This window comes from Vulpes lagopus, chromosome 1 (assembly GCF_018345385.1).
Source record: "Vulpes lagopus strain Blue_001 chromosome 1, ASM1834538v1, whole genome shotgun sequence".
NCBI classification, from domain to species: domain Eukaryota; kingdom Metazoa; phylum Chordata; class Mammalia; order Carnivora; family Canidae; genus Vulpes; species Vulpes lagopus.
Genome location: NC_054824.1, coordinates 96,575,195 through 96,598,063, shown reverse-complemented (window position 1 = coordinate 96,598,063; position 22,869 = coordinate 96,575,195). Strand labels below are relative to the sequence as shown.

General features: G+C 38.0%; 1 protein-coding gene across 2 annotated transcripts in view; it reads right to left on the bottom strand.

The window, feature by feature from the left end:
- Positions 1 to 3,225: 3,225 nt before the first annotated feature.
- ZBTB11 (zinc finger and BTB domain containing 11) overlaps positions 3,226 to 22,869 on the bottom strand; it is a 33,278-nt gene continuing 13,634 nt past the window's right edge. Inside the window, exons 4-11 of one of the 2 annotated variants that reach the window (XM_041722880.1) lie at positions 14,731 to 15,575; positions 14,308 to 14,487; positions 11,547 to 11,792; positions 10,067 to 10,211; positions 9,272 to 9,389; positions 6,481 to 6,639; positions 6,190 to 6,365; positions 3,226 to 5,621 (exon numbers count right to left, since the gene is read on the bottom strand). In XM_041722880.1, coding sequence (XP_041578814.1) covers positions 5,104 to 5,621; positions 6,190 to 6,365; positions 6,481 to 6,639; positions 9,272 to 9,389; positions 10,067 to 10,211; positions 11,547 to 11,792; positions 14,308 to 14,487; positions 14,731 to 15,575 — 2,387 coding nt within the window. In that variant the 3' untranslated portion in view covers positions 3,226 to 5,103. The remainder of the gene's footprint in view (positions 5,622 to 6,189; positions 6,366 to 6,480; positions 6,640 to 9,271; positions 9,390 to 10,066; positions 10,212 to 11,546; positions 11,793 to 14,307; positions 14,488 to 14,730; positions 15,576 to 22,869) is intronic. The other variant, XM_041722805.1, reaches the window with a different exon arrangement.

Genomic DNA, 22,869 nt, shown 5'->3' with positions numbered 1-22,869 from the left:
GTTTATGAGGCTGCTGCCAGTGGTCAGGTCTTAGTAAATAAAAAAATTGAATTACGTTTTGGAATTAAGATTCATTCCAATTTGAATGATTACAAGTGAAGTCTGTGGGTTTTCAAATGTTTCCTTAGCTCTAGTAATCAAGGTTAGCGTGACTCCGTGTGGAAGGATTGTCCAAGTCAACTTTTCTGGTCAAGTGAAGGTAGTTCTTTTGAATTTTCAACTTCATTTTGACAAGATTTCAGACTTACAGAACGCTGTGAAAATATTAGTATTTCCATGTTCTCCAAATGTTACTAACATCGTAAATAACTACAGGACAATTGCCAAAATCAGGGAATTAACATCATTATAATACTTTAATGGATTAATTACCTTGTACTGTTGTACAGAATTTTTTCACATTTCACCATTTGCTCCGTTAATGTGTCTCTAAGCCAAGATCTGCTTTGTGATCCCACATGGTGTAGTTGTCTCTCTTCAGTCGTGTAATCTGGGACCCTTCAGTGTTAAAACTTCCAATACCAGACCTACACCACAGAGTTCACTCTCGTCTTCGTATATTTGAAACTTTTATCCAACAGTAAGAAATATGACTTTGACCATCTGTAATATGCTGACTTTTATTTGCTCAGTCTCTAAAATACACATAAAAGTACTTTCAGAATTACTAATCCATATATCTACCAGTGAAAACAGCCTGCCAACCTGTGCAGTGGTCGCGTGTAGTTCTTTTTTTTTAAGTCTTACCAGTGCGTAATCAATACTGTTTTACAAAGTAACCTGGGGTAATTCTTTGCTCCTCCTTTTAGTATGGTTCTGCTGCTTATCTGTAATAAAACTAGTTAACTTGTTTCTTTCATAATGCTGTGCACTCTTTAATTTGTTTCTTTTTGGTATGTAAAATATTAGCATAGTTCCAAAAGTTAGAACTATACAAAAGTGTCACTACTTGTCCTCTTTAGCTCGTTCTTTCTCCTGCCTTCCTATCCTGTTCGCACCTGCCCCTTGTAGGTAATCTGTCTTTGGTGTCTGTTTTATCCTTCCTACATCTCCTTTGAATTAGTAGATGAGTGGTTATTTCCCTTTTTTTCCTTACGTGATATGTAGCATGTTACAGTTCATTCTTTTATATTTTGGTATTTTTTCCCCAACTTTACAGTGTACCCAGGAAACTATACCAGTTCATGGACCTCTTACTCCAAAAGCATTTTTAACAGCTATATAGTGGAATACACTGTAGTTTATGCAATTACTCTTCCCTGTGTGGGCATTTAGGTCATTTCCAATATTTTGCCATTACAGTGCTATAATTGAATAGCCTTGTGCATGGTATTTTCATATTGCTGCGATGTAGCTTCCTGCAGGTAAATACCAGAAATAGGATTGCTGAGTCAAAATATAAGTGTATATGTACTTTTGTGAGATTTTTGCCAAATTCTCCTCCAAAAGGGTTGTACCATTTGTTTTCCCACCAGAAATGTATGAGAGCGCCTCCTTTTCACAGCCTTGCCAATAGGTTATGTCATACTTTTTAACTTTTGCCAAATCTGATAGGTAAAAAATGGTATTTCAGATTCGTTTTAATTTGCATCTCCAGTTATGAATGAGGTCGGGTATCTTCTATATTTAAAGGCCATCTGGATATCTTTGTGAACAGTCTGTTCATGTCATTCCTATTTTACTATGATTTTTTGGTCCTTTCTCAAATTTTAAGAATTCTTTGTATACTTTTTATCTTTGATGTGTTATATAGTTTTCCCGACTAATTGTCTATTGGCTTTGACTTTGGTGGTTTTTTGTAATGCAGAAAGCTTCCATTTTTTATGTAGTAAAATCTGTTAATTTTTTTTTTTTTAAGATTTTATTTATTCATGAGAGACAGAGAGGCAGAGACACAGGCAGAGGGAGAAGCAGGCTCCACACAGGGAACCCAACGCGGGACTCGATCCTGGGTTCTCCAGGATCATGCCCTGGGCCGAAGGCGGTGCTAAACCGCTGAGCCACCCAGGCTGCCTAGGCTTTTAAAAGATAAAATAGGGGAATTCAATCTTTGAGCAGGGAGGATTGTAAAAAGGCACACATTTATAAACTGGACATTAAAATTAAAGACCTATTCATCAGAAGATACCATTAATAGAATAAAAAGACAAACTCTAAAATAGGAGATGGCAATTGCAAAACAGCTTGTTTTCAGAAAGGGAAAAGACAATCTAATTAACTTTCAGGGTACTCCACTGCCTCATAAGGAGGATATATCTAAATGGCCATCAAATAAGTGAGTGGCAAGCTTATCAGTTATCTAGGAAGTAGAAGTTAAAACCACATGGGACACTCAGCACATTCACCTCGGAATGCCTAGAGTGAGTGGGAAGCACGCAGACCACCACCACTGGGGAGAGCAAGTTGGTATCATTTCTTTGGGAGGTATTTTGGTTCACAAATCCAAGTATCTCAAGTTCTACTCTGAGTTACGTACCCAGCAGGAATGCTTGCCCATATACATATATGTACCAAGAGGGTAAAAATGGTGCTACAACATTCTTTAGGGGAACCCCAAGCTGAAAATGACCCAAATATCCATCAGCGGTAGGACGGTGAGGTTGTGGTATAGACACAGAATTGTTCCTCAGGGCACACGGGACACAGAATTCAAAATGAACAGTTCCTGTTTAGGAACTTCCAAGAGACGACAGGTTTGACAAGAAGAATCCTCAGCGGGAAACATCATGCGGCACAGGTAGTCTACACCCGTGCAGTAAACAACAAAACACTGGAGGTTTGGATTGGCTCTAAGTCCAGCAGTTTAGGCGCCCTTGTGAAATTCTGTAGACAGCCACTTTTAATAAGAAGATTAAAACCCACGTTAGAGAAGCCATCCATTGCTATCGACAATTCATACATTTCAGTGACTAACGACTCAAACTGTTTGGCAGCAGGAGTAGCAAGTACATTTAGCCAGTGGTAGCCACGCAATTAGGGGAAAGCCACTTGGCAACAAAGCAACACGTGTTTCTAAAAGGGAACTGCAAATTAAACCGAGAAGTTTCCCCCATGGCAATGGGGAACTGAGTTCTCGGCACCCTAACACGTTTCTGCATGTAATTTATGTAATTCTACACATTTTTAAAAAAGTAATCTCCATGCCCAACATGGGGCTCTCAAACTCACAACCTCAAGACCAAAGAGTCACAAAAATTCTCTACCGACTAAGCCAGCCGGGCGCCCTGCAGCCAACTCTACACAAAGCGGGCAGTAAATCACACAGGTTTCAATTTGGGGGTAAAATTGCTTATGGGAACGAAGTTTTAACATTATTGTGTTTCCACCCAGTGTTTACTTTTTAATGTATTCAATTCCCCTTCCCTTTAATAATGGATTAGGTTTAATAACATATCAAATAAAACAGCAAGTGATTTACAAAGTGACAAGCTCAACTCTGAAGCTTATGCTTTTAAACAAGATTCAACATCTTTTATTTACATATTTTTGACATACATTAATGGTCTCATACAATTAACTAAATCTAGTAACAACAGTGAAGATGGAACATAAAAGACAATTCCAAATTTGAGCTGGGTTGAAATACATTTTCACTAACTGAAAGGTACGATGAACAAGCAGCCATTATGAAGTCATAGACTGTATGTCGATTCACTTAAAATAGAAAGTCAGCCACACAGCTACAGAAACAATGGGAAATTTGCGAATGCAAATATTACATATGCAGGTATAATGCATGCATGGCATCACATTTATTCTTTATTTTTTAAGCCATTTTTTTAAAGTAAACTGGAGTAAGTATCTTAATAATATATGTACATCAAGGCACATTCTTTTCTTGTGCTTTAGGAATGATTTACATGTGATTTGCTTATATCTTCATTTTATACCTTATATTAGCTTCTAATATTTAAAAAGTTTAATCTTAACAATTATAGTTTGAGTGGTAGTTTCCCACAGTTATTTTGAAGATCAGAAAACTGGATAGCTTCTAAGAGTGGGAATTAAAAAAAAAAAAATCAAACACACAAATAAATATAATTCTCAGGTAACTTTTAAAAATAATTTACTTTCAACAATTTGGTGGAGCATAATCAATTAACTTCTTTAAGTTGTATACTAAAATGAGGGCTGAATTGAAGACTTTTCAATATTTTGAAGTTCCTTGACAATTATAGGGTATCCACAGGACTGCTGCAGAGGTCTATATTGCTATCCTATTTCTAAATTGCAGTTTTTCAACAAAATTGAACAATTAAACATGATACAAAAGCTGCAAACATATGAAATCTAGTTTTAACTTGTTCATTCTTCAGCAAAAGAAGATTTTTTTTTCATTCATTGTCCCATGTTATCAAGGAGAAATTTCCCATCAACAGTGTTTAGTAAGTGTCCTTTGCTCATGGTCAATTTACTTGCCTTGAAGAGATAGTATATAGTAAGGCTTTAATAGGCATTTCATGCATTTTAATGGCATTTAAAAAATCAGCTATTTATTTAAGGGTTCCCCATACAGATTAAGTATACTGTGCAAACTTGATTACAACATGTAACTCATTAAGTGCTTTAAAATAGAATAAATCCCTGACTTATAAGGGGTTAAAATAAATAGTAAGTCAAGAATCACAGATTTGAAGCATTTTAAAAATGTAATATACCTATGCATCCTACTAAAATGCTTTATATTAGAATTTTTTTCAACCTATAAACAGGGCAAATGAAATCACAAACCTCTCTATTTCGAGAATAAAAGAGAAGAAGATCTGACTAGTGCAGCCTTTTAAACTCAAAGTATGTAATAATGTCAAAATGCAAGTGAAACTATATAGATTTTAATTTAGTACAGTCCTTTATAAACATTAATTCATAAAAAGTACACCATGATAAACCAATGCCACCAAGTACACTTGTTTTCAATTTCTTTACAGTAAATGGACTTTCCAACAGAACCCATTAGCCAGACAAACCGTTCAGAAATATTAAAACCTCACCAAACAGCCCAGAACCTTGACATACAAAATCTAGGCAGAGTCACACAGTCCTGTAAACAAGTGTTCTGTGAGTTCAGTATACACGTCACTTCTCTTATCTCCATTACTACCTTCATTCTGCTTCTGAAATATGGGCCACCTCCACTTCAACAGTTTGAATAGCTTCTGCGACTTCCGACAGCTTCTGTCCTTGCTGTTGTGCCAGCACATAATTAACCACTTGCATAATACTTTGGTCAGAAAGTGTAGATACTGATGGACACTCTTCTGTAGCCGCGACAGCTTCGAGCGCTTCCATGGTTTCTCCGGTCACTACCACAGTTTCGAGTTCTTGAGGACCACTGCTTTCCTGTTCCTGCATATCTGCTGTTAAGATGCTAACGGCATGTTCCACTTGAGTTCCTTGGTTATGAAACTGAAGGGTATCTTTCTCCAGCATAATTTTGCAAGGCACATAATCTCTGTGGAACTTAGTCATGTGTTTACGGAGCGTCCGAGCATCTATGTAGGCTTCGCTACATACGGGGCAGACGTAGGGCCGTTCGCCAGTATGTGTTCTGACGTGGCGCTTTAGAGATCGGGCGTCAGCCCAAGCTACTCCACAGGTTAAGCATTCAAATGGCTTAACTCCTATTAAAAGGAGGGGGGCAGAGAGAGAGAGATGCGTGTGGTAAGGTACGAAATACAGTGACGTTCCCTGATATATAATGGTTCTAAGTACAGCCACCCACAGCCCTTTCTATGTGGACCTGGCAATCTTTTATTCAGGACCTTAATGCTGTACCATGGAATAAACTAGATTGTGCACTCTAATCTCTCCAGACGTGTTTCCAATAAGAGAAGTTACTGAGAGACAATTTTGAGTTTCCAGGCATAGTCTCGATAGCCTTCCCTGCAATCTTATAATCTTAGGGTAAGGAAATACCCTGAATAGTACTCTGAATAGTCCAGTTCAGCATAAAAATGTTGACCTAGAATATTAAGCTCACTTTAAAAAAAGGAAACTATCTACATACGCAACCACTAGGTACCCAGGTTCAGTATCACCTCGATCACTTGAATAAATATTACATGATATGAGGTTTAACTCTTATCAAACGAAGGCGAGGTAACAGGCAAGAGGGCTGGTAAAAAGACACCCACTACTGGGTTGGCTTTTTATTCTATTTCAATATATACATAATTTAGGTACAGTTACCTTCATGGTTGTTCATGTGTCTCCTATACTCTCTCAGCTGAGTGAATTTCCTTCCACATTGTTCACACACCCGTTCCAGGTTCTGCTTTGCTCTTCCTTTTTTTCCATGGGTAGCTTTCTTTACATGCCTTCTGAACAATGCTTTCTCATAAAATTCTTTGCCACATATATTACACCTATAATAGGGAGGAAAAACCTAAATTATTTTTTCCAAAGCAACAGCATCCAAAAGAATTAATCCAAGTACACATACATCTCACTTAAGTTCAGATCCTGCTCAAATTTTTCTACCTGTAAGGCTCAGTGACAGAATGAGACTTCACATGGGAATACCAATCTTTCTTCCAGCTATAGCACTTATCACAAAATTGGCACTGGAATGGCTTCACACCGAGATGTTTGTTCATGTGTTGACGAAGATCTCTAGCTTCAAAGAAACTTTTTTCACATCTGTAACAATAAAGTTCAAGCACTCAATTAGACCACTTTATTATTCTTTTAAAACAGATTTCCAAGACTTGGGTTGCTAGAACTCTACAAAATGATCCCAACTGAAAACACAAGAATTCGCCTACTATTCCAATCTTGCAATAAGGCTTCAGGGTTTTAACTTCTTTTAGCTCTTCAGAGCTATGTACTGGAAACATTTTTTAAAAGTTTTTATTTAAACTTCAGTTAGTAACATAATTTCAGGTGTACAATATAGTGAACTCAACACTTCCATATACTACCCAGTGCTCAACATTAACAAGTGCCCTCCTTAATGCCCATCACCTATTTGATCCATCCCCCAAGCACCTCTCCTCCTGCAACCCTCAGTTCTATAGTTAAGAGTCTGTTTCTTGGTTTGCCTCCCTCTTTTTTCCCTTTGCTTCTTTTTGTTTCTAGTACTACAAACATTTTAGAATGAACCATGCAGAGCTCTCAAAGGCTGTTATATAAGACATTTGTTTTGTTTCTCCCTTATGCCCCCTCTGATCCCCCTTTTTACTCTCTCCCGTTCTCTGTCCATGTGTTTGGAGTAGGCCTCACTGTAGACCATAGGGTGAAGCAACTGCCTCAGGCCTAAGTCAATCAGAGCACAGCATTCCCTTGGCTGTAATTACTGATTAGGATAATCAAAGGACTTAACCAGATCCAATGGATATGGATCTCAGAACCTAGCTAGGAATTACCAGAAAAGCAGCTTGATGATTCAGGAGTGAGGATGTGAAGCTGAAACCATTGCTACTGCCTTGTCCAGAGAGCCTTGGAGACACCAAGTGCTAATGAATGTGAATCTAGTTTACATTAAATCATTCAGACTCCTAGACTTTACCTTTCATTGAAGCCAGTTTAGGTTGGGTTTTCTCTCACTTGCAACTAAAAATCTATTGGTAATAAAATATACTTGTTTTATAATAAGACCAATTAAAGTGACATCAGCAAAAATGGCAGTCAGGAACCCCACAAGCCCATCGCTCCACAAAACTGGCCCAAACTAGGAGAATCAATTTTACCGGAACTCTGAAACTGCTTAGAAGTATACAGCGACCAGGCAAACATAAAAAATAATAATAATAATAATAATAAAATCTTGGTAAGAGAATTTTGTAGCAGTTGAACTTGCCTTGGTCCCATTCCCAGCCTCAGTTCAGAAGCAGCCATGAAGACTGCATTCCCACCAGGGGTTCCTAGTGTCCAAGGGACTTTTCTCAAAGAACTGTGATTGTCTCTTTTAACCAACCTGGTGACTCCCTGAAAGATCCCCTCAAAGAGCCTGCCATTTTGTTCACCCAACGCTATCAGGGCTGAGGACTTGGGGGGGAAAGGAGAAGTCTGTTGAAAACATTTAAAGGCAAATGTATTTGCCTCTGCACTGGGTAAGGAATAACAGTTTGGTTCAAACAATATATAAACCAAGAGCTTGGGAAAAAAGCCTGGGGAATGCAATGGTGATACAATGGGGACTTTGGAAAACTCTCAGATTCCCAGGAACTGAGATCCACACACTTGTCCAGGGCAAAACATAGTTAGAAAAGACCTGAGAAGGCCCTGAGCTCTCATCTCTGGCTGACTCTGCACCAACAGAAGAGAAAACCAAAACAGAGTTGTAAGAGCTTGGCTCAGTGTTGAAGGCATTCTGGAATTAGACAATGGTGATGTCTAATTGTACAATGTATTAAATGTACGAAAAGTAAGTGGATTAGACACTTTAAAATGATGAATTTTATATTGAGCTTTATCTCAATTATAAAAGAGGTCTCGGAATGCCTGGGTGGCTCAGCGGTTGAGCATCTGCCTTCAGCCCAGGGGCCTGATCCTGGAGTCCCAGGATTGAGTCCCACGTTGGGCTCCCTGCAGGGAGCTACTTCTCTCTCTGCATGTGTCCCTGCCTCTCTCTCTCTCTCTCTCTCTCTCTCTCTCTCTCTCTCGGTCTCTCATGAATAAATACGTAAATCTTAAAAAAAAAAAAAAAAGAGGTCTCAAGAGGCTTTGAAAAATAAAAAGAGGGAGAAAAGAAAAAGTCTGAAAAGGGAAAAAACTAGCAGGACAGCCCAGCACCTTAGACAAACTGCCTAGCAAAAAATCTCTCGCTTGCATTGGAAACCTTTCTTATAGTCTCCATCTCCAGGTAATACATTTGAAAAATATCTTTAAATTATTTTAAGTGAGTGATGTGGTATGGTGATTTCTAAATAAAACTAAAAAACCATAAATATCAACACCTAGGCAAAAAAGCAGAAAAAAAGACTGATCCAAATCAAGAATAAATAACAATTCAATATTATCTTCAAACATTTCCTTGTGTTTTTTTAGCTTTAAGGTATAACTGACAAAATCGTAAGATATTTAAAATGTACATCATAATGGTTTGATAAACGTATCCACTGTGAAAAGATTCCTCCCATCTAGTTAATTCATGTACCCATCACATTAGATATACGTATATATGTGTTTAAGTTCCACTCCCTTAGCAAATTTCAATTACACAATAGTGCTAGAGACTAAAGTTATCTCAAATATTTTCTTTTGAAAATGACTTTCAAGTAGACCTACTAGGAATACAGAAAATTTAACAGTTTGTTTATGAAATACTTACTGAGTACAATGATAGCCTCGAACTTCAGGCTTTGGCTGGTGTTTCTTTAGGTGCTTGCTGAGTCCAGAGCCCCTGTGAAAAGACTTTCCACAAACTGAGCAGAGGTACTTGGACTCACCTATAAAAGATAAAAAAGATCACAAATCCAACAATCAGGTGCTTTCCAACAGAATACTTTATGTCCTACTTCAGAACTTACTTTACCAAGGGGACACAGAAGCTATCACATTTGGCAGCCACATCTCAGAACAAACCAGTTCAGAATCTCTTATTTCCTCTCAGCTACAGCACTAGCAAAGTTACCACTACCCAAAGAAACGTGACATGCTTGCATAATCCTCAGATTCTAATAGTACAGAGTTGAATACAAGTTCTAGAACCGGTATCTACCCTTGAGTAACAAATTCCACCTAACTGCTATAAGCACTAGAAATTAATTACGTATGGACTAAAAGTTCTAATAAAATTATAAGCCCTATACCATGCTGGCAGTTACATCTGCGTATTAATTAACTTTTTAAAAGCATGACTATTTCATTAGGTGCCTGGATCTAAATTATGCACGATTTAATATTCAGTACATTTTTTCCTACACTGAGGGAAACAATGAATATTCTTACACCAATAAGACAGACTTAAAACTAGATTTAAGAACACTTTTTAGCCTTACTTTCATTAATAAAAAACTGCACGCATACAGCCATCAGTATATCAATATATTTTCTAAAATAATTATAGCATAACCAATAGAACAGTATTTAATGTGGAGCTATATCAATACAAATTTCTCATTACCTGTGTGAATACTCATATGTTCTTGAAGACTCCGTTTGGTAACAAATGACTTAACACATAGTTCACACTGGAACTGCTTTTGTGACTGATGGAGACTCTGGTGTAATTTTAGACCATGCTTATAGATGAAAGTCTTTCCACAGACCTAAGACAGCACAGGTGTTTAAACCAGTAAAATAGAAAAAGAGAAATCAGGGCTGCTGCTGAAGGATGAGGACAGAGAAAGTGTAAGCCATTTTAAAGAAAAAGAATTACAAACAAAATGACAAACTGAAAGCTGAAACAAGTGTCAAGGGTATTAGCTGGTTGATCATCTTCTGACTCAGTACCTAACAAATATTGCTACTTTTCTTACTTCCAGGTGATCACTGGAGCTCAAAGCAGTACAAAAGACCCCCACACTGTCCTTGTCACACTAGTAAACAGTATACCTATATTAAAAGAGACACAGGAGCTTTATCAAGAAAATATACTAATTTCTTGCTACTTCAACTAGAACAGTGTTTCTCAAACTCTCTGTGATGAAGAACTAGGGTTTTATTTTTCCTTTCCTCAATCCATTTTTTTGTTAAATATGATAAAAATATCACAATGTCAATTGCCCCGACAGTGTCTCGATGTCTACTCTCAATTTCTGTACATATCTTCCAGGGACCACACATTTTGAGTAGTGCTACACTAGAAGACCAGATGCCCAGTTAATACCTATCTTTAAAATTTATGAATAAAATGATGCTTAGGACTTGGCTTCAAAAGACATGAGGGGATGAGGGAGTAGGACAGTGAGTGACAGTTATGCATAAAACACAGTTGACCATGTGTTGATTAGTTACTGATGCTGGTACATGAGGGTCAACTCTATTCTGTTATAATAAAAAGCTAAAAAAAAAAAAAAAAAGAAAGAAAGAAAGAAAGAAAAAAGTGTGTGGGGGGAGAGAATCATTAAAAATCTCATTGGGGAAAAAAATGGGGTCATGCTTATATGCAAGGCTACAGGGGCTACTAGAGAATTTTCACTGTTCCAAATAGCCCTGAGCTGGTTAATCACAAGATTCTTTACCTAGAAGTTTTATTTAGGCATTTAGATAGTCTCAGTCCTCAGCTCTAGACAACACACAGCTTAGAAGGATTTTTGCTAAGGAGATTTGTTTAAGCCTTGGGTTCCTTTTCAGTCCAGACTGGTCCTGCTGAAGGTTAAAGGGATGAATGGAATAATGAACTGGTTATTCTCACCCAATATATCCTCTGAATCCTAGTAAGTTTCATGACCATCCTAATACATTCATTTCAAATCACAACAAATTAAGGAGCAAAATAAAGAACACAATTGGGAATCACCCTTAATCCAAGCAACAAACTGAGAAAGTCCTACAATTCTGTGATATTTTACAGAAGTGAGGGTGACTCCAGAATCAACCAGTCTCATAACTAGTTAAGTTCAAATCTTCTTTATATAATAAAATAAACTTCATGGCTTTACCTGACATGCATGTGGCTTTACACCTGTATGCTTTAACATGTGTATTCGAAGAGAATATAATTTAGGTAACGTCCTTCCACATATGGAACATATAAATTCTCTTTTGGTTCTCCCCTTCTCAGACGACGTTCCTGATGTCTCATTAGATGCAGAATTGGAAGAGGATGAAGTGGGTGCATCTTTTCTGGTATGCCGAATAAGATGTGCTCGCAAGGAGGCACTGTACTGAAACTGTTTTTTACACAACTACAAAAAAAAGTAAATAAAATTCTAAGTGTAATTCTGTAACAAATGTTAAGTGAAACTTGACTCTTATTTCAGTTTCCCATTTCGTTACAAGCATATAAATCAATAAAATAGCATATAGTATACTATATAAAAGACAATATGCTAGGTATCAAATATAAGGACAAGAGATGTTAAGACCCAGCCCCTACTCTGGAGAGGATTATAATCTAACCATAGAGGGAGTAATCGAAGCAATAAAGAAAGGCATCAAAATGAGGAAACTAGGTCTGTCTAGAAGGAATAGCAGGACACAGAGGCAGAAGAACGTTATCATTATATGAGTAGCAGTTGTTAGTTGGAGTAAAACTAGGGGTTAGAGAACGGAGAAAGATAGAACTGTGATGGTCCCTAAAATTCTTCTTTTGGTCTACTATTTATATATATTTTTTTCAGTCTCTCATGATGCTTATTTTGGTAACTCTAACATGAATGAATAATGGATGGGGAGTCTCTCCCTTCACCCCTTCACTCCCTACACATACACAGACCCATCTCATCACCTTACTTTCTCAATATAGCTATGTCGTCGTTTTGACTAATTTCCGTGTCCACATTTTTTCAATGATGTAGTTATTATTACAGCTGGGCCACATAGTATACTACGATTCTCCCTTTCTCTGTTTTACTTATTTCTCTTTGTATTTACTGCTAATTCATCACCAAACCCTTCCCTCAATTGTCTACTGAGAGCAGATTGAAAGACATCACCTTAAGAAAGAGATCTCTGCAAGCATTCTGTCCTGTTCCAACCTGGACTGGTTGTTTCCTATGCTTGGACTCTGGAGAATTGGCCCCCATGTTTCCCGGTTTCCCAGGTCTTGCTCATTTATTGGAACACCTCTGCCAATTAGCTTCCTGAGAAAGGGAGTTTGGGAGGTAAAACTTTTGAGATCTTGCATGTCTAAAAATGTTCTTATCTACCATCACAAATAACTGGTAGTTTGGCTACAGATTTTAAGGTGGAAATAATTTCCCTTTAGAATTTTAAAGACACTGTGCCTTTGTCTTCTAGTTTCCATTGTTGCTGCTGAAAAGCCTGAAGCCAATCTGACCTTTATCTTTTCTATGAGTCTACCTTTCCCCCCCGCCCCATCATTATTTATAAGATTTTTTCTTTGTCCCTTGAGGATTTCATAATTTATCTTGGTATACATCTACCTTCATCCATGGTTCTGGGTATTTAATGTGCCTTTTTGTCACAAGGAAACTTAAATTCTGATATTCTTTCCTTAATGCACCTTTCCTTCTCTCCATGTTCTGTTTGGTGTTATTTGCATATAAGAAATCGTACACCAATTCTCTAGATTTCTTTACTCTCATTTCCTAACTTGTCTTTTGCGTTATTTTCTGAAACCTTTAGTCTATTTACAATTTTTTCTGATATTTTTATGTTCGTAGATCCCTCAAAATTGCTTTTTCTTGAAAAATTTATCATGGATCTGATGATTCCTGATACTGACTCATATTTGAGTGTTAAAAAACGGACTGGAATTTCTGTAATAAGTGGGGTGGGTATGTGGGGAGCTGTCAACCACAGGCTTTAGTCAGCACTCTCTCAAGGTCCTTTGTTACTGGGCTTCACATTCCTCATCTGTAAGGAGCCTTTCCTTTTGGGTTGAGGGTGTGGCTGCTAATATTCTGGGACTTGACTAGGTAAAGAGAACTTGAAAGGTCTCCACACTCAATACGTAAGGTTTTACTTTTTCCTTGTTTTGGGTATAGTACATTCACCCTCACTGTACACAGTGTTCCCCAGAGGAGTCATGGTTTTTTTCTCTCCCAGAAAGTAGAAGACGGATATTTAGCTGAGGGAGTGGTGGTGATTTAACTGCTTAACAACGGTCTTACAACCAGACTCACTTCTACTTTCAAAGGAGGCTGGCAACACTAATTCCTGAGGCATTTGGTAGTTCTACTATACAATTTGGACAGATTCTTAGCTTTCCCCCACTGAAAGCCCAGGAATAAACCCATTTAAATCTGCTAAATTAGTTATTCCCTCTATTTATCAGGGACCAGAAAGTAGTTGCTAAGGTTTCCCCTCCTATTCTCTTTACCCTTCTATGAGCTTTTATTTTTCAATTTTTGCAAGTTTATTTACTTTTAAGTAATCTCTACCTTCAATGTGGGGCTCGAACTCATGACCCCAAGACCATGAGGTCACATGCTCTACTGACTGAGACAGCCAGATGCCCCTGAGCTTACATTTTTTTAAATGACAATTTCAGTCTTGTCCTACTAGAATAATATCAGGAAGAAGCAAAGATACATCACTGTTTTTTGTGGGATTTTTGGGGTGGAGGGGGTCAAAGAAATGACTAATACAAATCAGAAGATGACTCTAACATTGCAATATAAGCGAGACAGAGAACACCGAGAGAATATATAAGTACTAGAATAACAATGAAGCAGTAAACTGGATTCTAGTCATCATGGAGTTAGACCATCTTCAATTAGCCTCCCAATTACTTACTGGACATTTGTAATCTCTAGCTCTTTCATGTTTCAGTGTGTGCATTATAAGAGCATATCGTCTCTGAAAAACCATTCCACATTCCCCACACTTATGGGATGCTGCTTCTTCAGGATTCTCTTTAGTATCTCTTTTTGGTTGTTTCATCTTCTTCCCTCTTTGAACTAATTTCTGGGCTACCTAATTAAGGGACAGAAAGCACATTCTAAGTAAATATATTCCTTTTAATTTTTAAAGCCATGAATCATGTTGTAATATTTCAAATTGATACTATTTTGTTAATATTGGTATTTAAAACATTAGGTTGCTTTCCTGCACCTACGGCCCTTTCCTCCTCAAATAATTTTCATGATAGATATTAAGTTTATGAATAGAATGCTTTTGACTTAAACTAAAATCACAAAGGTCACCTTTCCATCATACCTGCTGAACTGCTGATTTGGGAATGGCTTTCCGTTTCTGTAGCTTTTTCTCCATTCCTTTGTGCAGTCGGATGTATCCCCCTTCATTAACAGAACGCTGCCGAAGCCTGCTTCTGTAGGTTTCATCATCAGGGCCGAGGTCTGTCTTTGCTGCCAGTGCAACCAGATTTTCCTGGTCTTTCAAAGACTGGCCAAGGTCCTGCATATGCTCTGGAATGTCTTCAGCACAGATATCTTCAGGTGATGTGCCATTTCCCATATCATTGTTTTCTGGAGAGCTACTGATTACATTCTCTTCTGAAGGTTTGGGGTGAGTATCAGAAACTGTGCTGTCTTCCCTGCTACCTAAAGTTTCTAGTTCTGTCTCACTGTCTTTTGTTGCTAAATCCACAGACTCCATTTGAGGATGGGCACCAGTTATACAGCCTGCAGGTGACACAGTGGCTGGAGTCTCTGAAGAAGCCTGGGCTTCAGGGTGTTGTCCTGGCTCTCCATTCTGCTCAGCTTCTGGCAATTCTCCATTCACCAGTAGTACAATTTCACAATCCCCAAGTTCAGTAGATAATGTTGTTGTGGTTCCCTCGCTGCTAGCCGCAGGAGGTGTAGTAACTCCATTCTGCTCTGGTAAGTCCTGGGTAGATGCAACCGTTTGGACTTCACCCTTCTTATATACTGTTAACTGCTTCTCTTCCATTAGTTTATGTACACTTTCACAGATTTCTAAAACTTCCGACATGAAAAGATGACGAGCCAAGATGGCTACATCAGCCATGCTACAGAAGTCAAAACTTAGCACGGAAGTATAGGCAAATTCCAATAAAGGAAGGAAGCTTGCCTTACAAAAACCTACATGGAACAAATAAAGGGGTACAAAAAAGTTAAATAACTACTAAAACACCTTAGAAAAACAACTACATGATTATGACAATTTAAAATAAAATATAAAAACAAACATGACCATTTATTCTGCAATTGAACACTCTGGATTTGTTTTGTGTTCTGGTTGCTTAATAAGCCTTGACTAACTCACTTCTATGAGCCGAGTCTCTCAATACCTAAAATAGAAAATAATATCAGACTTACTACCTCAAAGAGTTGTTGTAAGGCAGTCATTTTCAAACTGTACTCCTTAGAACCCCGGGGGTTCCTCAAATTCCCCTCAAGAAACAGCTGCTGGAGAATGGAGGGTAAAAAAAGAAAGGGAGGCAGGTGAGTAGGCAGGGTTCAACCAACCTGTCCCCTAACCTCACTTCTGTTAAGTATAACTGTATATTTTAATAATAGAAGTCCATATAAAAATATGATTGTGAACAAAGGGCTATACTACTGAAAATCTAAGGACAAGATCTAGCACAGGGGTGTTAGCAAAATTTTTCTGTCAAGAATCAGATAATAATTACTGCAGGCTGTAAGGTGTATTTCAACTACTCAACTCTGCCACTGTAAAGAAAAGAGTGGCCAAAGATAGTATGTACACAAATGAGCATAGCTGTGTTCCAACAGGACTTTATTTAAAAGTGAGGGAAGAGAGGATTGCCTCTTTGGGCTATAGTTTACCTATTCCTGGTCTAAGGAAGGAGATAATTACTATCCCATGAGGTATGACATGCTTATTTTATGTGAGAAAATAAAAGCAGTTTATTTCTAAGTTCACAATACATCTCTTTCAAAAGCCATTAATATTCATTATCCAAAAATCAGAAGATGTAACGGTGCTAAGTCCAACTCCATCTCCACAACCAGTATGATTAAGAAGCTGTACAGCTTTCCAGACCTTCTTTATGCAGTTAAGCAAATAATCTTATTCCCCCTTCTTACAGTAGGTAGCATATTATATACGCTGCCCTGTACCTTGCTTTTCTTATGTCATAATTTATCTTGAAGATCTTCTACCAAAACACAGAGCCAAAGCAACCTTTTAAAAACTCACATTTGTTATATTTTTCAGTTTGGACTCAAGGCACATAAAACATAGTCCTTTTAGATCAGCAGATAAATGATGGAGAAAAAGAAAGGAAGCCTTAAACTGTGAGGTATATTAACAGTCCAGTTGAAAACTGAGGGCACTACATATCAACATTATCAACACGGCTAATTCAGTCATCCTAGGAAAGCTGGTAATTAAATAGGCTGAAGACATGTTAATTCGGCTACAAATTATAAGATCAAGTTAAATAAGCTTGAGGTAAGTATCTCTTTCAAAATGCAAAAAACTCAAACAAAATAATGTATTTTGGCCTTCTACCTAGTACCTTTTTAACTTCTGAGTTTGAAGTCATAAGAAAAAATGCCCCATGAAAGAATTAACACTGTTCTCCAAGGAACATTTTAAATATCTAAAACAATTTTTTCAAAATCCCACATATTTACTGTACTATGCAAAAACACAAAAGAAAATTTAAAAAATCATTCATAATTCTGCCAAGAGATAAGAGGCAGAAAATTTTGGTATTTTGTTTTTACCCCTAGCCTTTTTACATAAAGCTAAAAAGTAGTTCCCTAAAAGTGACATATTCATACTTTGCAAAAACATTTTAATCAAAACGGACAATTTTGCAAGACAAAAAAGTTCCAGAGATCCACTACACAACGTGAACAAAGTTACTACTGAAAAGTCATTAAGAGGATAAATTTTATAATGGGTGTTTACCAAAATTAAACACCAAAAAAAGAAAAAACAAACCCTGACAACAATGGTTGGTTGTAGTGTTAGGGAATGTTATCAAACAGCTATGTGATCTCCAGCTGACTTGTGAAACTGAACTGACGCACTCAAAGGCTCCTTACCACCCCCCTTCCTGTTCTTGGAATGTGGGTTCCATTTGCCTTTCTTGCTTCCAGAGGCTGCTCTAAGGACATAACCTTGAGACAGTGATGTGATACTGAGAACACCTACACAGTTGATGTTAGTAACTTGACACAGTAAAGGCCTCTTTCTAAACTTTTAAAGATTTGGTGGGCAGATGCGGAGATCCACTCATCTTCCTACTGCTCAAGACAAGCCTCGTATGTAAGTGCCCTTTGCTTGTTAAAACTGCCACCTTCAAGCTGGAATGACTTGTTTCTTTGGTACAGGGGCCAATTTCAGATTATATCAGGAAACTCATGGAGAGTTACCAACCAACATACAGAAAAATTATGACAGGGACTTCCACATCCAGCAGTATGGCAGACTATGATAACCTAATTTGATCTACTCACTTAAAAAAAAAAAAGATTAAAAATTTTAACTACTATTTTAAATATACTTGGTACCTCAGCACTGATGAAAGAGGTTAAAAATCTTTCCTGATTAGTCATGACTACAAACCAGGCCTTAATTTGGTGGGATTTTTTTGTTGAATATATAGCACTTTTGGGGTGCCTGGGTGGCTCAGTGGTTTGGTGCTTGCCTTTGGCCCAGGGCATGATCCTGGAGTCCCAGGATCAAGTCCCATATCAAGCTCCCTGCGTGGAGCCTGCTTCTCCCTCTCCCTGTGTCTCTACCTCTCTCTCTGTGTGTCTCTCATGAATAAATAAATAAAATCTTAAAAAACAAAACAACAACAACAAAAAACCATATAGCACTTTGGTAGTCAAAAAAATCCCCAGGCTTGGGAGGCCTGGGTTGCTCAGCAGCTGAGCAACTGCCTTCAGCTCAGGGCATGATCCCACATTGGGCACCTTGCATGGAGCCTCCTTCTCCCTCTGCCTCTATGTGTGTCTCTCGTGAATAAATAAAATCTTAAACAAAGCAAAACAAAACAAAACCACACCCAGGCCCATAATTTAAAGCAGTTCCAGACTGGTAATGCCCTCAGCATTCTTTTTTTTTTTTTAAAGCTTTATTTATTTATTCATGAGAAACACGGCAGGGGGAGGGGGGGTGCGGCAGAGAGAAAGGCAGGCTCCATGCAAGGTGCCTGACATGGGACTTGATCCCAGGTCTCCAGGATCACATCCCAGGCTGAAGGTGGCGCTAAACCGGCTGCCCAGCCCTCAGCATTCTTAAGAATCAAATGTTTTCTCTGTGGAAAAGATCTTCAACCCAGAACTCAAAAGATTTCCCACATAGTTCTAAGGAATATGAATTCAGGGACGCCTGGGTGGCTCAGCAGTTGAGCGACTGCCTTCAGCTCAGGGCGTGATCCTGGAGTCCTGGGATCAAGTCCCACATTGGGCTCCCTCTGCCTCAGTCTCTGCCTCTCTCCTTCTGTGTCTCTCATGAATAAAAAAAATCTTAAAAAAAAAAAAAAAGAGTAAGAATTCATTATGGATAGAAACACACACACACACACACACACACACACACGGCACCGTGAACAAGAGCTAGTGGAAACAATCAGCATGAATCAAAACCAGCAGACTTTAAGTATTGCCATCATCAGATATAGAAAGTCAAGTCAAGAGTGGCTTATCAGGGGATCCCTGGGTGGCGCAGCAGTTTGGCGCCTGCCTTTGGCCCAGGGCGCGATCCTGGAGACCCGGGATCGAATCCCACATCACGCTCCCGGTGCATGAAGCCTGCTTCTTCCTCCGCCTGTGTCTCTGCCTCTCTCTCTCTCTCTCTCTCTGTGACTGACTATCATAAAAAAAAAAAAAAAAAAAAAAAAAGAGTGGCTTATCACCAGTAAAGAGCAAAGGTCATAAAAAGTAGTCCCCTAAAAGTGACAATTGAAAAAGAAGTGTTTAGAACTTTTAAAAATGGAAAAGATGGGTGCCTGGCTGGCTCAGTTGGCATGCAACTCTTGATCTCACATTTGTGAGTTCAAACCCCATGCTGGGCACAGAGCTTACAAATTAAAACAAATAAAACATAAAACAAAATTAAAAAATGGAAAAGAAACTGGAATGAAAAACTCAGTTAAGTGAATTTAACAGCAAATTAAACACCCAAAGAGTATGTAAACTAAAATTTTCCAAAATAATCTACATAAAATACAAAAGAGATATTAAGGGTCACAGAATATAAAGTGAGAATGTTTATCTAACTGGAATTTCAGAAAGGCAGAAGAGAGAAGACGAGGCAGAAACAATTTTTAAAGGCATATCGGGTAACACTTTTCTTCAACTGATTAAGGACAACAATCTCAATTGCTGGGTTCAGGAAGTTCAACAATTTCTATGCAGGCAGTTAGAAGTCAAAGATACCCCTGCTGGATTACAAACAAAATCCAGAAATAAGATGTTTAAAGAGAAACATAAAAATAAAGAAACAAAAAGGTTGAAAATAAAAAGATGGAAAAAGATATGCTAGGCAAATAGTAATGAAAATATTGTTTACATGTCTAAAAAATATTTACGTAAGCAGCCAAGATAGATTTTATTTTATTTTTTTATTTTATTTTATTTTTTTTTTATGATAGTCACAGAGAGAGAGAGAGAGGCAGAGACACAGGCAGAGGGAGAAGCAGGCTCCATGCACCGGGAGCCCGATGTGGGATTCGATCCCGGGTCTCCAGGATCGCGCCCTGGGCCAAAGGCAGGCGCCAAACCGCTGCGCCACCCAGGGATCCCAAGATAGATTTTAAAAGTAAAAAGCATTAATAAACACAGGTCATAATCTAAGGATAAAAGGGTATTTTGTCATAAATCAGTAAGTCTAAAATTATATGCATCTAATAACATGGCCACAAGATGCAGAAAAAAGAAACCCTGAAGAAACTCAATAATAGACAAATGAATCACACTAGTTAATATTCTAAAGTACCTCTGTCAGTAACCAAAAGATTAAGCACACGAAATAATCAGTAAAGAATTAGCAAGCTATAATATATTGAACATTGCTCCTGACAGAAAAACTCATATCCTATTCAAGCAAGATGAAACTTATAAAAATAGACCACATGTGGGGTTAAAAGCAATAAATCAGCACTATTTAAGGGAAACTTATAGCCTTGAATGCTCAAAACAGAAAGTTGGAAAGTTAACAAATTAAAAGCATTGTACTTAATAGTCAAAAAATGACAGTTAACAGGGGCCCCTGTCTGGTTTAGTCAGTAGAGCATGTGACTCTGGATCTCACTCATTGTTTTAAGTTTGAACCCCACATTGGATACAGAGTTTACTTTAAAAAAATAAATAACAGTAAAAAAAAGTAATGCTCAAATACAGTAAAAGGAAGATTAATGAGAAGAAATCAGTAAAAGAAAATTATAGCTTTTAAAAAAAAATAACTTGTTTTTTTTTTAAGATTGTATTTACTTTAGAGAAATAGCACGTGCAAGCAGGGGAGGGGCAGAGTGGGACAGAGAGGGACAAGCTGACTCTCCACTGGCTGAGTGTGGAGTCTCATGTGGGGCTCAATCTCATGACCCTGAGAGATCATGACCTGAGCCAAAATCAAGAGTCCTCTGCTTAACCAACTGAGCCACGAGGCGACCCAACAGGTGTCCTTTGAATGGTGTGTCAAGAAAAAAAATCAGTCAAAACTCGGTAAGAGGCAAAAAAAAAAAAAAAAAGGTTATAGGTGTTAGAAACAGTGTTGAACAGGCATGATGATTACCTGCTATTGACTATATTACAATTCTGCAAAAATAACTTACAGAAAAGTGATAGAAAAAGCAAATGAAGGGTACCCAGGTGGCTCAGTAGGTTGAGTGTCCAACTCTTGGTTTCGGCTCAGGTCATGATCTCAGGGTCATGAGATAGAGCCCTGTGTTGGGGTCTGTGCTCAGTGCAGACTCTGCTTGAGACTCTCTTTCTTCCTTTTCCTTCACCCCTTCCTCTGCTTGTGTTTGTTCTAAATAAATCTAAAACAATGCAAATGAATTGTACAAGACCGAAAGCTGTTTCTATCAAAGTAGAAAAGGTAACACCAAAACTTATAGTTTATTTAGTTCCCTGTAGGGTGTCAACTAGTTCAACTATTAGCAACTTCATTTCAATATTCCTTTGACTGGAAGAATCCTTTCAAAATTCTATTAGAAACAGTTTTAAGGGATCCCTGGGTGGCGCAGCGGTTTGGCGCCTGCCTTTGGCCCAGGGCGCGATCCTGGAGACCCGGGATCGAATCCCACATCGGGCTCCCGGTGCATGGAGCCTGCTTCTCCCTCTGCCTGTGTCTCTGCCTCTCTCTCTCTCTGTATGACTATCATAAATAAAAAAAAAAAAAAAAAAAAAAAAAAAAAATTTAAAAAAAAATAAATAAATGTTTAAAAAAAAAAAAAAAAAAGAAACAGTTTTAACATCTTACTGTTTTCCTCAATTATATAAAAATCTTGGACTAGATATGCATAAAAGTCAGGTTTTTAATTTTAAAAAAATTATGTTTTGGCACAGTGATAAGCAAAGGGTTTCTGTAAAGTGCCAGATAAGCAAAATGTCAGGCCTTGTGGGTCACTGGTTTATGTAACAACTTTTTAATTCTGCCCTTGTAAGCTCAAAAGCAGCCACAATGAAAATGAATGGGTGTAAATAAAACTTTATTTACAAAAACAGGCAGTGGGTCAGATCTGGAAGATTTAAAAACAACAAAAAAGTGAGTAAACCTCTAGTAAGAAAAATTTAAGGAACACCTGGCTGGCTCAGCTGATAGAGCACATATATGACTCTTGATCTCAGGGTCTTGAGTTCCACCACATGCGGTGCATTAAAAAAAAAAAAAAAAAAAAAGATTTAAAAAGGAGAAAAAAGGGGGGGGGGTGCTTAGCTAGGTTATTTGGTCTTTAGACTCTTGATCTGGGAGTCATGAGTTCAGGCCCCACATTGGGTGTAGAGCTTAACAGTTAAGAAAAAAGGTTAAAAGAAATGAGAAAAGGCACAAATAACCAATATCAAAGAATAAGAGATGTATCTACAGTGTCTGGAAACATTTTGAAGTAATATGAAAAATTTTATGACAATAAACGTGAAACTTAGATGAAATGGGAAACTTGAATAACTCCTGATTTTGGCTCAGGTTACGATCTCCAGGTCATGAGACTGAGCCTTGCTATCTCCCTACTCTTGAGCGTGCTTGCTCACATTCTCTCTCTCAAATACATAAATCTTTAAAAAAAAGAGAGGGATCCCTGGGTGGCGCAGCGGTTTAGCGCCTGCCTTTGGCCCAGGGTGTGATCCTGGAGACCCGAGATCAAATCCCATGTCAGGCTCCTGGTGTATGGAGCCTGCTTCTCCCTCTGCCTGTGTCTCTGCCTCTCTCTCTCTCTCTCTGACTATC